The sequence below is a fragment of the Fukomys damarensis genome, unplaced genomic scaffold (assembly GCF_012274545.1).
Source record: "Fukomys damarensis isolate Sample0158 unplaced genomic scaffold, DMR_v1.0_HiC HiC_scaffold_36, whole genome shotgun sequence".
Classification (NCBI taxonomy): Eukaryota; Metazoa; Chordata; class Mammalia; order Rodentia; family Bathyergidae; genus Fukomys; species Fukomys damarensis.
The window spans coordinates 42,342,648-42,359,515 of record NW_022900948.1 but is presented as its reverse complement, the minus strand read 5'-3'; the positions used below and the strand labels follow the sequence as shown (position 1 = coordinate 42,359,515).

Genomic DNA, 16,868 nt, shown 5'->3' with positions numbered 1-16,868 from the left:
GCCTCAGGAGCAGCGGGGTCTCCTCTGGGTCCTCGGGCGTCATATCGGCGGCCAACGATCACCTGGCCGACTGGCCCGCTTGAGTCGCCGCGGCTGCCGCGACTGCCTCCCAGGGCTTCTTCTGGAGAGCCAGCCAATGGGCGATGGGGGCGGTGCTGGGGTGGGATCGGAACCGCCTCGAGTGCATGAGCAGCCAATGGGAACACAAAGGAGGGTTAGCTTGCAGGGATAGGAGACGCCCCATCCAAATGAAAGTAGACCAATGGAAGCGCAACGCCGGTTGGCACGCGCACTTGGAACCGCCCCTAGGGCAGAAGCTGTGCCCAGGAGGGGCGGAGCTTATGTCCGGCCTGGCCGTCCAATTGGAGTGCGGTGCGAATCCGGAGGCGGGCCAGAACGCTGTCTCGGAAGTGAGCGGGCCAAGGAGCGTGGAGGGTAGGGATTACTTTTTTCTCCGAAGCCCTGCCTCTTATTCTAGCCCCAGCCAATGAGGGCAGGAGTGGAAAGAAGGCGGAGCACTTGGGCCCCGCCCAGTCGCCTCGAGGCGCGCTTGCAGTCTTTACTGGTGATGAACTTTGGTCTGGGTCTGGGTTTGGAAGCACCTGACCCAGCTCTACGCGCTGAGAGGTGCAGGGCGGAAGGTCTCCCAGCATACTGGCCTGGGCCACCTTCCTTGTCTTCTCGGATGCCGAGACAAGCCCGGAGCTTCCGCTGGAGCGCTCGGGCGAGACGCAGCCCTAACCCTACCCGCCGCTCCCACCTGTTCTAACCGGCTAACGGCTGCCAGGCGCGGACCACTGGAGCCTCCTGTGCTGAGGACCAGCGTTGGGGGGGACCCCCATTCCGCTGTGCCGTAGTTCTAACAAGGGGCCTATCCTTATCTTCAGGAGAGTTGTGAGCTAAAAGAAATACCACGCGTTCAAATGCGTATAGCAACTTGATTCACTGCAGTTACCTGGCTGTACTAGCCTCCAGCATTTTTTTTATCTTGACCACAACATTATCTTTAGAGACTTAGGCAACTGTTCTGTCCTTATATAGCCACTCGCGCTTGCTGTACATTCTTGCCCACAAGCGAGCTCCTTCCTGCGAGGCCCTTGGCGTTACCCCCTGGGTCAAAGCCCCGGGCAAACTCCGCACCTGAACCATTCACCGTAGCAGCCAGCTGGGCACAGATGCTGCAGTGAACCTGGCTAGTGCCAACTTCTGAGCCACGGACCCCTGCAAACCTGTTTATGCCCCCTGGCTAGTGTTCTCTCCCCAGGAACGTGCCCATATTGTGGCCAGAACAGCCTCTCAGCCCCCTTTTATAAGAAGAGCACCATCATCCTGATGAGTAGGGGCCACCTATTCCTTTCTTTTTTTTTGGTACCGGGGATCGAACTCGGGTCCTTGCACTTGCAGGGCAGGCCGCCGAACTGCTGAGCTAAATCCCCCGCCCAAGTAGGGGCCACCTATTCCTAAGATCTGACTCTTGCCCAATCATAGGTGGCTTTAATGCTGCCCGTTTGGAAGAGTGCTCCAAATAGCCTTTAGTTTTTCTACTTCAGCAAGAAACTTTTTTTTTTTTTTTTAAAGAATGGAAGTGAAAACACAGAAGCTGTTTGTGGTGGCCCATGCCTATAATCCTAGAACTCTGGGAAGCTGAGGCAGGAGGATCATAAGTTCCAGCCCAGCTTGGGCAACATCACTTAGACTGTCAAAATGAGAGAGAGAACAGAGACAGAGACAGAGACACGCAAGTGTGGATATAGGTGAATGTGAAGGCCCTAGGTTCAACCCTCCAGAACTGGAGAAGAAAAGGAAGAATAAACCTAACCCACAAAACTGTTGGTGGGACTGAGATGTAGTGTATAGTTGACTCTGTATCTGCCATATGTGCAAAGGGCACAAGACCCCAGGAATGAGATGTTAAATGCCGCAAAGAATGGGAAGTCATACCGAGTTAACCGACAGCCCACCTGGTGCACCTAACGACCTGTCCTTGCTGTGCTTCTCTTATGCCACACAGGGCCCTGTGGCTGGGCCTGGCCGTGCTGAGCTGTCTGTAGCAGGCCGAGAGGGAAGCCTCGCTGATAGGTATGCTAGGGAGGAAGACCCGAGGGTCCTGTCCTATGCGCTGACGGGGAAGGCTTGCCACCCTTCTGAGCTGCCGTCACAGGGGACAAACTGGTGAAGTAAAGAAAAAGGAATCAGGTGCCCAAGGCCAAAGGTAAATTACCTTCCCTCCCCCTAAATTACAATTTTTGCAAATAATGTCAGTGAAACTGGATTCTCCCCTTTGATCGCTTCTGGCCGGAGGCTGAGGTTTTATTGTTTCCTTTGCTCTTCTTCCTGCTCACTTTGGGGAGGAGCAGGGGAAGGCAGGTGCCTGGTGAGAGGGAGGGTGGACTGTTGGGTTCCGGTGAACACTGGTGCAGAAAGAAAACTTATTTATAATAAAAAGCAGTGGCTTTTCTTTATAAAAGAAACATAATGTGTAACATAAACCTGTAATGGAAAAATAATTTCAGGTATATAAAGTGTAAGAGAAAGTTGTAGTAAATAAGAATGAACATTTTTGATTTATTCAAAGTTTCAATCTAAAACCTTAATGAAATCTACCACCTTTATTACAAGGGGACTGATGGTTCGTGAATGGAAAGAAACAAAGGTCAAGGAGGATGGCACTGGACACTGGAGAGAGACCCAAACTGGCCGAGGGTGCAGAGGTTTGGTCCAGTAGATTGCTGACAGGCGGTAAGCCGTATGTTGTTGATAATGACGTGAGAACTGTGTAAAGGGCGTAAACCTCCGTACGAAAACTACAGACAGCAAACGAGACTTGGACTCTGTTTACTTCAAGTCAATGACATCTTCATTCGAGGAAGCTATCAGCTGAAAGAGGCTGCTGCCGGAGGCTGAGACTGGGCTGCCCTCTCTGTCCACCGCAGGGTTCTGGTCGGAGCTGGTCAAGTGGCAACAGCCCTCAGGGCTGGCCTCGGTAGCAGGAGGACTTTCCAAGGAGCCTGATGGGATCCTGGGAGGGAAAAGTCACAGTCAGGGCCTCTTCTGATTGCTAACACTCACTGGCTCACAGCAGTCTCCTGGTTGCTACCTGCAGTGTGGGCAGCAGGCACAGGGCTCCTACACCTCCTTTGGCTACAGTCAGACAGCCCTAGCTCATGGGCTTTTGGGAGGAGCTAAGGCCTCACCCTCCTGAAGTGTAAATGTACCGGAACCCTCACAGGGCCTGAAGGGAAGGCTAGTGCTCCTGAAACAGCCGAGGCTCGGGTCTGGCTCTGGCTGTCCCTCCAGCCTCCCAGGCCACTTTGTTCCCTCCACTTCCTCTAGCTCCTCGGACTCTCTTTGGATAGCTGTTTAATTAACTGGACCAAAACTGGTCTCACTTCTCAGGGTGTTCATGATTTGACAAAGCCCACTTGGCCCTGCTCTCACACTGTCCTCGGAGCGATTCTCTGTGCTCAGCTGTCCACTTGTCCTCTGTTGCTTCTCTGGCCACCACTGTGAGAGCCCCAGGGGTCACAGGAGCCATTTCCCTAGCTTGTTTCGCTCCACGGCCAGCACCAAGCCACCTCCTTCCAAATCCTTCCCTGACCCCTGGCGAAGCAGACCTTCTGCCTGCCGCCAATCACTTCTGAGGTTTCTTCCTGGCAATGGCTTGTGCATCTGTTACAGGTTTACTATCTGCTTTCTCCACGCTAGAATATAAAGCCCCAAGAGCAGGGGCCGGGACCCCGTGCTGGAGTAAAGCAGGAGTGAGTCCAGGCTCACTGTCACCGGGAGTGGCTTACCCAGCCTGACGGTCCCAGTCTTGCCCTGCCCAGGTGTGGGGTACAAAGCATGCTCTGATCAGCATCATCACTTGGCATGATGCCTGCCTGGGCTCCTGGGGGCCTTGCTCACTGGCCTGAGTGCCCCCAAAGGCATCTCCGAATCCTAATACCCTGCGCTCAGCGCTGGACCCGTCATGAATGTGTGATGAGTCAGTGGGGCCTGGATGTGTACCCGGGACCCGATGCTGCTGCGGACCTTCTGGGCAAATCAGTGTGATGTATGTGTCACCAACCCTCCATGTAAAAGGGTCGCCCTGCTTGTGGGCCCGCCAGGCTGGGCAGTGTCCAGTTCCCTACACTTCTACTAAGTAGTGTTGTTTCACAAATCCCTACCGATCTGGTGAGCCAAGACTAAACATTTTTACTGTATTTATATTTGCAGTGCTGTGGATGGAACCCAGGGCCCTGAACATGCTGGGCAAGTGCTCTGCCCCTGAGCTCTACCCTGGCCCCTCTTCATTTACTTCAGTGAGCGCTTGTTTGGCTGTGGCCTTGCAGCTGTGTCCTCTGGGGACCTCAGAACAGCTGCATATGCTGAGCCTGCACTGTGGTGGCCAGGGGCCTCCCAGGTGGTGCTGTGACCCCATTTATCCTACACGGGGCTGCTCCCCATCTTTACCTGTCACTGCTGGTTGATCTCATGGTCCCTGGCTTGGAGCCTCCTTGGGCTTCTTCTAACCGCGTCCGGGCTTTTGATTTGACCTTCGGTGCTCCTTCTGACCTGGGTCCGCCTTCATCCGAGAGGCCTGGATTGCAGGGGAGAATTGTAGGTTAAAGCATCGTTACCCTGGGGCTGCCATGGATACAGAAAAGCCCTTTTTTTGTTCTTGGTTGAGTAGCTGCTGTGTTTTTGGGCTAGAGCTGAGAAGAAAGCTGATAGAGTAGATTTTTTCATGAGTGGGTGAGGCAGGAGGGCCATGAATTAGAGTTGAGGCTAGGTAAAAATTCAAATAATTGGTTTGCTTGTTAGTGGAAGAGCGTCTCTCTTTCTATTGTAAAGTACATATGCACTGCAAAAAACAACACAGAGGCTCAGAAGGGTCTGTTGAAGGACAGCGAGTTCCTACCCTCCTGCAGCTGGTGACTGTCATTTTCTAACCCAGAGACTGGGTTTCTGAAAAGCGCAGTGATTTGTGAGACAGTGATCAGCACTTGGGCTTTCATAGGGAAGAATAGTTAAAAATAGCCACAGACAGATGTTACCATCACAGCGGAGGCACTCACTTTGGGAACCAATTGAGTTTGCAGTGCCAAAGCTTCCCCTGCTGGGCATCCTGAATGCCCTCGGTCCTCAGTAAGCGTTACAGGGGGGCAAGATGTGTCAAACCCGACTGTCCTTGTAGTTTTATGCCACGCAGACCCCAGTTCAAGCTTTTGAACCACATCGTGTTGGTTTAACACGCCTCTGCTGCCTTGAACTCCTCGTGGTGGCCAGGCCTGTCTTCTGTCCCTGCCTGATGGGGAAGTCATGCAGGTACCAGCAGAGGCTCAAGCTGATAGGAACAGAACACGTTCGAATTGGGGCCACCTAGCAGTGAGGCATAAGAATTATGGCCCCATCGTGGCTGTGTTATTTCCTTATTTTACTTTTGTCTTTTGGTTCTTTGAGACAGGGTCTCACTATGTAGCCCAGGCTGGCCTCCAAGTCATAGCAATCTGCCTGCCTTGGCCTCTTGGGTGCTGGGAATACATGTATGTGCCTGTTAGGGCTGTGTCTAGATGTTCCCCCAAAGTCTCATGCAATCACAGGCGGGGCTTTTTCAGAGGTGGCTGATCCAGAATGTGTGGTGCTGGGATCAAGGGTGTGTGATTACTAAAGGTTTGGCACTGCCCTAATCCCGGGAGCCTAGAGAGAGGATAAAAAGGGCAGAAAGGAGCTGCCAAGGTCCTATGCTTGCTCTCACCTGCCTGCTTGCTGTGGACTGTTTCTGCTCTGCGATGCCCCTCTGCCATGCCTCCCTGCCTTGGAGCCAGCCAGCTATGGACTGAAACCTCTACAAACTGTGAGCCAGATAAACCTTTCTTCCTCTAACTTTGGGTACCGGGTATTTTGTCCCAGCAAGGAGAAGGTAACTAAGACAGCATCACCATACCCAGCCATTTTTCCTTATTTTGTTTCTGCAAATCTGAATACAAGGCCGTGTAGGAGTCCAGCCCTGTGACAGTGACCATGGAGCTTCATACTTCTCTGGTCACCTGTCTGCAGACTGAGAGAGGAGGCCACAACAAATACCTTGCACCTGCATTGGTCCCACACACCTGCCCCAGGCCAAGGTGCTGCAAGAAGTGCTAAGCCAATTCCCACTTCCGGATGTGCCAACATAAAATGCTGAGAGCTATGGGCTGTAAATTCCTCGGAGATACTTTTCTAGGATAACAGACATAGTTTAATTTTAAAAAACTGTATCACAGCAGACATAGTCTTTTATAAACAGTCTGTTTTCCCCTTTTACATGGACTGGGCAGCTTCTGCATTGATAAATACAGATCAACATCACTGTTGGTGAGACATTGATATAATATTCCTGGTGTAGACCTATTATAGTTTATTGACATGTCACTTCTTAAAGAGAAAGTTCCTTTTTAAACCTGTCTTTGATGTTGCTTTTTTGAGACAGGATCTTGCTGTGCAGCTAGGTTGGCCTTGAACTTGAGACCCTCCTGCCTCAGCCTGCTGAGTACACAGCATGCCCAGGGTAACTCCTGCTTTTTGAGGGTGATTCATATCCCAAGGCAGAGCCAGCTGGTCTCCTTGCAAAGAGTGAAAACACAAACATCGAAAGCCATTACCTAGCAGTTCCCTGCGGGTTCTGCTTGCTATTTCTTTTATCTCCATGCGAGACAGGGACAAGGAATGCGTGACAGGAATGGCGGTGATGCCCAGGCCGATGGAAGTAGGCGGGGTGATGACTTTGGAGACTAAGGGCGATTTCAGAGGTCGCTCGATGCTTCTGCCGACAAGGTTTCTCAGTGGAATCTTGTACAGATTTTTGGACTGAATTTCACCTGAAATATGATTCACAGATGAACATGAGAACTTTTGGTTGATGTTACTTACGACAAAATAATTTCTTGTCCCTCAGCACAGTCAGCGTGAGGGCAGGTTTTGCGTCACGTGTGGGTCCCCCGTCATAAAGCGATGGTGCCTGATGGCTTCGTGTTAGGGGCTTCGTCTTCAGGTATAAATCAGACACAGCGCACTCACCGCCCGTCCTGCCTGCACAGGAACTCAGGCCAGACAAGGAAGGCGAAGAGCTGCCCCGTGGGGGAGCCTTGTGCTTTATCTGAACAGCGAGCGCAGCAGGAACTTAGGAAAGCGCTATGATCACAGCCATGCAGGGACGGCGGTAGAGGCCTCGGGTCTACAGGCAAAGCCAGGCCAGTGACAGCCATGTGAGCTGTGACACGGAGGCTTTGTGACTCGGCTTCTAGCTGTGAAAGTCACTGCTGTTATGATCCCGGAAGAGAAACAGCTGCTGCTGCAAGCCGGAAGCTCGCCAGCCCCGATTTCCCTTCTCCTTAAGGAAACACAAAATGGGATTTTTTTTTTTTTTTTTTTAAATCACAAGTTTCTTCAGGATGCAGCCAGTGCTCTCCGATTGCAAGTTTTTCTTTTTTTTGCCATGCTGAGGCTGGAACCTGGGCCCTCCCTCATGCTAGGCAAGTGCTCTATCACTAAGCCTCGTGCCCACCCCTGCAAGTTCTTTTTTTTAAAATGGCTTTAAATAGTAAGATTTTTTTTTTTTTTTGTACTGGGGATCAAACTCAGGACCTTGCACTTGCGAGGCAGGTACGGTGCCACTGAGCTATATCCCTGGCCCTAGAGTAAGTTCTTTAGGCAGTAGTTGCAGGTAGATCTTTGACAAGGCCCTAGAGAAGTCAGCATGGATTAAAACGCCTGTCCGTAAGACAGTTACAGTGAGGCCTCACCTTCCCCCAGGGAAGAAGGGAACACAGGCGTCTCTCGGCCCGGGGGTGTCTGTGGAGAGCTGTGGGCGCTGGCCCCTCTGGAGCTGCCTCCGGACGAACCCTCATGCACAGCTGCAGCGGCTGTGAAGTAGATGTCTGACTGGAGGGGAAGAAGGAGTGTTACTGGTGGCTGCCATCCCAGCTGCTGCGCCTGCAGGCCCTCCTCCCTTTCCGCCTCGCCTCCACCGGGTCCTGCACTCTACTGCACCCTCCCTAGACATCCTGGGGCATGCAGTGCAGTCCTGGTTGCCCAGTGGGGGCGTCCTGAGGAAAGCCCACTGGGCTCCTAGCCTCCTCCTGAAGACCCAGGTCTCCACCATCCTCCCTTATCTATGTGCTGATCAGAGTGGAAAACAGTCAGGCTCGCGGACTTTTGTAAACATAGCACAGGACTCTCAGGGCCCCAGGGGTTGGATCTGGAGGGGATCTCAGGGTCAGTCCGGTGTGTTCTGCAGGTGGGGAAATGAATCTCGCTCATTCCCTGATCCAGAAGACACTGGAAACCCAGATGTGCTGGCTTTAGGGTGTGCTGGATGTGACTCATGAGAGCCAACTTTCAGGAATTTTGGAGGCCAGCTCTTAAATACAACCACTATTAAAAAAATAAATAATAGCTAGACTTTTTACTTTGCTTTTTAGATACTTATTTTTCAAGCTTGATTTTTTCAGCTGATCAGATGAATTTATTCAACTTCATACAAAGAAAAACAAAACTGTAGTTTGAAGTGATATACTGTACAGAACAGCTATTTGAACACACATTACTGCTTTAGAGATAAAACCACCAATTTATAAATGTATACGACTTACGATTTATAGGAGAAATGTTTTAAAATGTTAGTCATTTAGATAATGTGCTTTGAAGGATTTGCTAGTCAACTTCTGTCACTTTTTAGTACACTGGTATCTTTTATATGTAATATATGCTTTTTATTATTTGTAGCAAAACATTTCAGTAGAAAGAATTCTGTAAAAATATGGGGGAAATTTTTCATTGTTGGATTTGAATTATACTGGATTTCAACTATGTAGTCTTACTTGTCTTTATTTTAATGCTGTTTGGAAGGGAACTTGGTATCCAAATAAAGCAGGTAACCTCATTTTACTTCAAGGGCAAAAAAAAAATTATATAAATTGAAATATGTTAAGAGCAAAGGTACTCGGTATCCAAGCGCAATCACTCCTGACTACTGGGTCACATTTACTGTTACCGTGCTCTTGCCGTGTCGTTAGTGACAGCACAGTGGGAATCCCGCCCAGCTCTTTCCAACCGTACGCCGAGGTGTGCCACACTGGATGGGGGAAATCAGTCATAGCGGGACCATCTACACTACGGAAGTCAGCAAGGGCTACAAATAGGAGCTTTTGATTGTCTAGACTTAAAGCCATGGGGAAAATGTTAACAATGAACATTAAACTTCAAAGTGTGCTGAGTTGGGCATAGTGACACACGCCTGTGAACCTAGCACTCCGGGGGGCTGAGGCAGGAAGACTGCAAATTTGAGCCTGGCTTGGGCAACTTCGTGACTTTGCGAGACCCTATCTTAAAACATAAGATAAAAACAACAGCTGAGATGTATGTAGCTCAGGGCGGAGACTCTGAGTAACACACAGGTACACACACGTGCGCACACACACACAGCTGAAACTTGAAGTTGTCCTGGTTTAATGACTATGATTGTTTCTGGACAAGAAATAGTTTAAGTTTTGGTCATACATCAGATTTCTTTTCTTCTTTTTTTTTTTAGTACTGGGGATTGAACTCAGGACCCTGCGCTTGCGAGGCAGGTGGTGGCACCACTGAGTTACATCCCTGGCCCTCAGATTTCTTGATAATAAACATACTGGAGGGATGAGTGCATTGACATATACGTAAGTGTTAACTGAAAAACCATGGCTGAACCGCATCTATAGGCTGGCTATGGTAGAAGAGCACAGTGAAGAGTAACTTCATGTGAGAGCCAAGTGGTTGCAGGTTTAGGGTAAAATGCATTGCATATTATATTCTTCTTTGTAGATTCTTTCAATCAATTAATGCACATACGTTTATGGTCTGCACACACACGTCTCACACACATCAAGACCCCGGGCACTGGGATGGGGGTTGAGCTCCGTGGCACCCCACTGGGCCACAGGGGAAGCGGCAAGGGCGCCAGCCCATCTGACAGGACCAGGGAGGCCTCGGCGGGGCTGCCCAGCTGCGTCCCACTGCTTTGCTCAGTATTTGCGTCATTAGACATGGATTAATGGATGAGCCATGTTATACAGGCACAAACTCCGACAGAGGCTACAGTGGCCCGGGAAGTGCCATGAATAACCTGCCCGTCTTGGGGGTGGTGGTGGATGGTTCTCTCCTCTTGGCTGAGTGCTCCCCAAATCCCAACAGCACCCAACCACTCCCTTCACAAAACTGAGGAGAATGAATCCCAGGGAGGCCACCCATGACCCGTCCAGTCAGTTGTGTGTCTCCACCTACTTCCGCCACCGTGACATCCAGCAGCGCCCACTGTCAGCCTAAGCCGACGAGCAGCAGCTCCTGGCCCCACCCAGGGCCCCTCACAGACACGCAGGCCCGGTCCTACTCACCCTGGAGGCCACGAGCTGCAGCTGCGGCACGACCGCCGTGTGGACCAGGTTCCCGTTCACCACAAGGCGGATCTCCATGGAGTCAGGGGTGAAGGCCAGCAGGTAGGGGAAGGCGCAGACTGCAACGGGATGGGCCACGGCCGTCTCATCCCCCACCCTCCACAGGCAGGTCCCCAGGCTGAGACGGCCTTCGCTCCTAGGACAGCCTCCCTACCTGCCGGAGCTGTATTCCCGGCTCTCTCCTGCTAGGGTCCCGCAGGACCTGCTCCATGTCCCTACGGTCCCTCGGCCCAGGCCATGGGAACCTTTCCCTTTGCCCTGCCTTCAAGGCCCACCCCACATGTCCCTAGCACTTGCTCACTCATCTGTGTTCTTCTGGCTGCACATCGTGGCGGCGCTGGGTCTCACTCCTCTGTCCTTCAGTGTCCCTTGGGTTCGGTGGGTTCTTTGTCAAAGCTCAGCCCTTCTCCGTGCAGTGGTCGCTCTGACACACTGACCCCCACCCTGTGCCTGCTCCTTTGGCCTCCTCACCTCCCTTCCGCTGGTCCACTCTTTACAGTCCTGTAGGAGCGGCCCCTCAGCGGATGGGTTAATTGTGAGGCAAACAGGACCAAATGGACCGACTTGGCTCCGATCTGATTCCCAAAAGGCAACACCCACTTGGGGGGTCTTCGGCCACAAAGCAGAGAGCCCTGGGTGCTGTCCTGGAGTCTCAGGGGCAGGCAAAGTTCGAGTCTGCGTTTCTAGACCTCCAGGTTTCAAGATAATGCAAGGGGGGTGCTGGGAACAGCGGGCCTCTCAGTGGAGTCAGCACACAGGGGCTGGCGAGCTTGCCTTTGAGTTTTAGAAAAAGGAAACAGTGAGGCCCGGCACTGATAACCAAGGGCCGAAAATGGTATTTAATTGCTCTCAGGTGCTCAGGCCCAAGAACTAGGAGGAACACTAGACAAGAGACCAAAAAGACAAAGTACAGTAGAGTATTTAAGAAGAAAAGGCGCGCTGAGAAGCTCACGCGGCATCATTTGGGGCAGCTGGCTCCAACCCCTGCATCCTCACTCAGGACCGAGGAGCTCAGGTGCATCTAGGAAGGGGACGGTTCCTCTGCTGAAGGGTTTTCTTACCAATCGCAGAAGGAGCCTGGTTCCAGCAGAACTGGAAGTCGGACGCGGAGGGTTGAACCAAAAAAGAGCCGCCATTAAACGGGCAGACCTTCTTATAGATGCAGCTGTCTGCAACAGAAACAGCAGCGACTGGTTTTGTTAGCGTCAGCGCAGCTAGAGGAATGGGCGGCAGGCGGTCAGAACAGCATCTGCCCCCGAGCTCCTCACCCATAGCCCGCGCCCACCCTGCCCAGAGGACGCTACAGCCGCTCACCCTAGGAGCTGCCTGCCGCGGGGCGGGGGATTCACCGTGTGCCAAGCACCGAGCTTTAAACACTGCTCCATTTAATGGACGGGTACAACTTTACCAAGCACATGCGGTCACTACGCTCATTTTACAGATGAGAACTGAGGCGGGAAGAGGTGAGATGCTTGTCTGGGGTCTCACAGGCAGTACCAGGGGAGGCAGGAGTCACTGCAGCTCTGCTGGGTGGGGGAGCCTGCCTGCTTTGCTCCCGTGCCTTCCTGTCTTTCCCGCTTGTGAGACCCAGAAGGGGCACTTGCAGCCCTGCAAGGTGGGTCACACTCCGAGCCTCTCAGGACAAGTGTGGCAGGAGCTGAACACTCATCCGTGTTTCGTTGGAACAGGAAGCACTTGATAAGGCTGCTTACTCAATTTACCTTGTTTCCGGCCTGTTCTAAGTGCTAATCATGAAGTCAGTTGTGCTCAGATCCTCTAGATAGAGTCCACATAGAAATGAAGGCCCCTTTTATTTATGACCGAAGCCCATGTTTGACCTACAATTTTATTTATTTAATGAATTAATTCATTTAGAGATAAGGTCTCAGTCCAGTTTGAGCTTGAATTTGCTATGTAGCCCAGGGTGGCCTCAAACCTGTGATCTTTCTGCCTCAGCCTCCTGAGTGCTGGGTTATAGGTGTGTGCCACCACACTAGGCTTTTAAATTATATTTTAAAAACAGCTTTATGGATATATAATTTATAAACCATAAAATTCATCCATTTCAAGTGAATAATTCAGTGAGATTTATGGGATTTATGGAGTCTTCTATCTCTACTACATGTAATTTTAGTCTTTCCATCACCCTACAAGGAAGCTGCTACCTCTCTAGTCCTCCTGGCTGGAAAGAACGACTCATCCTCCTTTCTGTCTCCATGGATTTGTCCTTTCTGGCCAGATGATGGAAATGGCCCTACACTGTGTGTGGCCTTGTGAATTTGCTTGCACTGAGCGTGTTTTGAGGCTTGTCCAACTGTCAGGAGTTCATTCCTTTTTATGGCTAAATAATAATCCACCATATGGTAACCCTAGGACTCTGGGAGGCTGAGGCAGGAGGATCACAAGTTTGAGGCCAGTCAGGGCAACTCTGTGGAGGATCTTACTTAAAAAAAAAAAAAAAAGCAGGGGTTGTGACTTAGTGAACAGCCCTGGGTTTATCCCCAGTATTGCCAAAAAAAGAAATCTATCATATGCGCAGACCACAATTTGTGTACGTATTCACCAGCAGATGGGCACTGGGGTCGTTTCTGTTTGTTGGGAATAAAGGTGATATAAACATCCTTGTGCAAGTCTGGGTGCACGTTTCACATCTCCCCCCTCCCTTTTTTTTTTGATTTTTTGAGATGGGCTCTCACTATGTAGCCCAGGCTGGCCTGGAACTTGCAGCAATCCTCCTGCCTCAGCCTCCCCGAAATCTAGGACTACAGGTGTATCCATCACACCTGGCTCCACTTTTCTTGTGTACAAACGACAGTGGAATTGCTGTTACATGTAAATCATAAGATTTTGTTTTATTCTGAATGTTATTTGCTATTAGGTATTTATTTTGTATTGACAGCTAGCTTTATTATTTTTTTCCTGTGCTTTTGTTGTTGTAGAAAATTTGAGAAAAACAAAGAAGAAAAATAAAATCATCCGTGGCTCTGCCACGGAGGGTACTGAAGGTGTTTTGGTATTTCCTCTTTGAGTATTTTTATTACAAATGAATAAAAAAATAAAAAGAGAAATGTTTTAAGCAGAAACACAAATGAACTTTAAAAAGTCATTTGCTTTTTGATTATATTGTATAACTTCTCTGTTTTCTTCTAGAACATGATTAAGGTGCTGTATGACATTTCAGTATTTGGCTGTGACACAATGTCTTTTCTAGTATCCTCTTGTCTTCTGTTAGTTTCCAAAGGATTTTACAAAACATGACAACAGATAATCAAGCAGTCACCTTGCTGATCAGTTTGCCGGTCTTTCTTTAGCTCATTCCCCCTGAACTGCCTGGCTCTATCAATTTAAAATCCCATCTTGCTGGCTCTCCCCAGTCTAGACACCACCTCTGCCTATGTCAGAGGCCAGATCATTGCTCTGTAAAATCTGCATATTAAAGTCCTCAGTGAGGCACAGAAAGTTTTTGTTACACCATTAAAATAATGAACTAATGGGATGTTGGTAGCTGGGGTAAGCCCAAATCTGTGCAAGGTCATATTCTAGAAAACCAGAAAGCACTAGTTAACCTCCAGCTAAGATCTTCCACTGTAACGATCCTAGTAAGAATGTTAGGGACCCCCCCAGAAAAGCAGCAACACACACACACACACACACACACACGATGATACACACAGGTGCACACCACTCTCTGAACTACCTGAAGATGAACCAAGAAGGCAGGAAGGAAATGCATTTCACATCAACTTGGCTCCATGAAGCACAACTATGCGGGAATCGTTTCCCTTTGTTTCGTGCTGAGGTGTAACTGACACAAAATCGTATGCATCTGAAGCGTACACTCTGGTAAGCTTTGCGATGTGTGTGTGCCCAGGAAGCCAGCGCCGCTGTCAGGGTCACTAACAAGCACTGCTGTCGCCCAATCTTCCTTGTGCCCTTTCGTAACTGTTCTCTATCCCAAGACCAACGGGGTCTGCTTTTTGTCACTGAAGTTGGACTCCATTTTCTAGATTTTTCTGTCTTCTCTTGGCCTCATTAAAAAAAATGATCCCATTTATTTAAAAATAAAGATTATATATTTGCTTATATATGCATAAAATTTTGTGAAAATTACATAAGAAACTGTTAACAGAGGATACATCTGGGGACTAGCAATACGGGGCTAAGATGCCAGGAGACTTCATTTTCACTTTACATCTGTACATACTGTTTGGGATATCTTACCATATTTTTTTTAAAGACAGAATTGAGAAATCCTCCTATTCAAGGTAATGCATTCTCAGCCTCATTTGGGGCCAGCCACGTTGATACTGTGTATGGCAACAGTTCACCCCTTTTCGTGTACACCTGTGGCTCCATGTGTGTTATCTGGGCAGTAAGTTATCCCCACATTTAGCAGCCTAAGGTGACAAGCCCGTATGATCTATCTCACAGTGTTTGTGAGCTAGGCATTTACAGGGGCTTCCCTAGGGGTTCTGGTGCGAGGGCTTTCATGAGGGGCCACAGGCATCCGAAGGCGAGACTGGGTTACGTCCAGCTCTGCGTCCGAACTGAAATGGCAGAATCAGGAAGGGACCGGCGGAGGTGCTGGGGGCTGCCCAAGTGTCCTCGGGACATGGCAGGCGTGACAGGTGGTGTCGCAGTGCCGTTTGGACCCGGTCTCAGAACCCTCACCCCTCTGCTTCCACCATGTTCTGCCCAACAGATGCGAATCACCAAGTCCAATTCCTGTGCAAGCAAAGGGGCGCAGGTCCACGTTTTAAGACACCACACTGCGCATCTGGATCATCTCCCATTTTAGGCCAAGACAACACCGCTGTGACGATCTGTGTACAAAGATTTCGGGGACGCAGGTTTTCATTTCTGTTGCGTACATTCCCTGTGGTGGAATGGCATGGACTTACAGTAGGTTTAACGCTTTGATGAGCTGCCAAACTGTTTTCCAAAGTTACCCTACTATCGTAGATTCCCTCCAGGGGCTGGTGAGGGGCCTGGTTCCCAACATCCTCACCAACACTAGCGATGGCCAACTGTTTTCATGTTAGTACTTGGCAGCTGTGTGGTGCTGTCACGTTGCACTGTTAATTGACATGGCCCTCACTGTTAACGCTGGGTATGTGCCTACTGACGGCTGTGACTCGAATGTCCCCCCTCAGAAAGGCCCAATGCACATTGGCGACTTCATCCCAACACAGCCGTGCTGGGAGGTGGGACCTCATGGACGAGGGCTAAGTCGTGAATGCGGTAGTGTCAACTGTAAAGGGTTTCAGGCTTTGAGTGCCGTCTCGTCGCCCTGGCAGTTGGGGGTTACGTTTCCAACATGTGTTGCCCTTTGCCCTCACTACTTCCAAAGACTCAGCGAGGCCCCTCTTATCAGTCCCTGGATGACCGTCACGTTGCCAGGTCCAAAGGCCGGCTCACACCTGTCCGGCCCGTGCAGATGTGCCGGACACAGCGGGTGGCGCCCTCTCCTAACTGCCTCTCAGGACGGCCCTCTGTCTGTCGCTGTCTCTCCACCCACACGACTTGACACGTCCTTTACGTGCGCCCCAGTCCCACAGGAAGAGCTGTGGCCGGGCCTCTCGCGTGGGCACCTCGCAGAGTCTGCAGTCTCGCCCTCCTGGGAGCGTCCCCAGCTCCGGAAGTGACAGGCTCACTCCTGGTGCCCAGACGGCAGCATTCCTTTTTTTCTCTTATCACAGCTGATGCATCAGCAAATTATCTAGGTTCCTTTTCTTTATTTGTATTTTTTTATTTATTTATTTTTTGGTGCTAGGGTGCTAGGGATCAAGCCCAGGGCCTTGCATGTGCTAAACAGGCTCTCTAAATTTAGCCCAGTTGAATTGTACAGGGATAGGAGAGCACTCTGTTGCTGTGGGAGGCTGGTGCTTGCTCCTGAGAAACTGAAGCCAGAGGAGGTTGCGGATCTGGTGAATGAATATTTTACTTTTACTTTTCATGGTACAGGGTGTTCTCTTCCTTCCTTCCTCCCCCCCCCTCTTTACTTTCCTTCTTTTTTCTTTCACCAATTCCCAGTAAGTTTCCCAGACTGGGCTCGAATTCCTGACCTACGAGCCTCAGTCTTCTGGGCAGCCGGGATCCTAGCTGTGAGCTGCTTCACCTGGCAAACTGGCTCTTGGTTCTGAGCATTTCTCACGACCTCCTCTGCTGCTGCTCTGGCTGAGCTATGGTTGTCTCTTACCAGGTGAGTGCAGTTGTTCCCTGCTGTGGTCTAAGTGTGCCCCCAAAGTTCCTGTGCTGTGTGCTGAGAGGTTCTTTGGTTCTGGATTCATGCTGCTATTAAAAGGGTCTTTGTAGCCAGGCATGGAGTCCCAGAACTCTGGGAGGCTGAACTAGGAGGACTGCAAGTTTGAGGCCTGCCTGAGCAACTCAATGAGACCCTGCCGAGAGAGAGAGAGA

The 16,868-nt window shown here is 50.4% G+C and overlaps 1 protein-coding gene across 4 annotated transcripts in view; it reads right to left on the bottom strand.

Moving 5' to 3' along the window:
• Positions 1–2,751: 2,751 nt before the first annotated feature.
• Garnl3 (GTPase activating Rap/RanGAP domain like 3) overlaps positions 2,752–16,868 on the bottom strand; it is a 139,538-nt gene continuing 125,421 nt past the window's right edge. For 3 of the 4 annotated variants that reach the window (XM_010613584.3, XM_010613585.3, XM_033759267.1), the window contains 6 exons: positions 11,513–11,620; positions 10,392–10,510; positions 7,767–7,905; positions 6,627–6,842; positions 4,456–4,582; positions 2,752–3,019 (listed from right to left, as the gene is read on the bottom strand). In XM_010613584.3, coding sequence (XP_010611886.1) covers positions 2,836–3,019; positions 4,456–4,582; positions 6,627–6,842; positions 7,767–7,905; positions 10,392–10,510; positions 11,513–11,620 — 893 coding nt within the window. In that variant the 3' untranslated portion in view covers positions 2,752–2,835. Of the gene's footprint in view, positions 3,020–4,455; positions 4,583–6,626; positions 6,843–7,766; positions 7,906–10,391; positions 10,511–11,512; positions 11,621–13,591; positions 14,480–16,868 lie in introns of those variants that run through there. The other variant, XM_033759268.1, reaches the window with a different exon arrangement.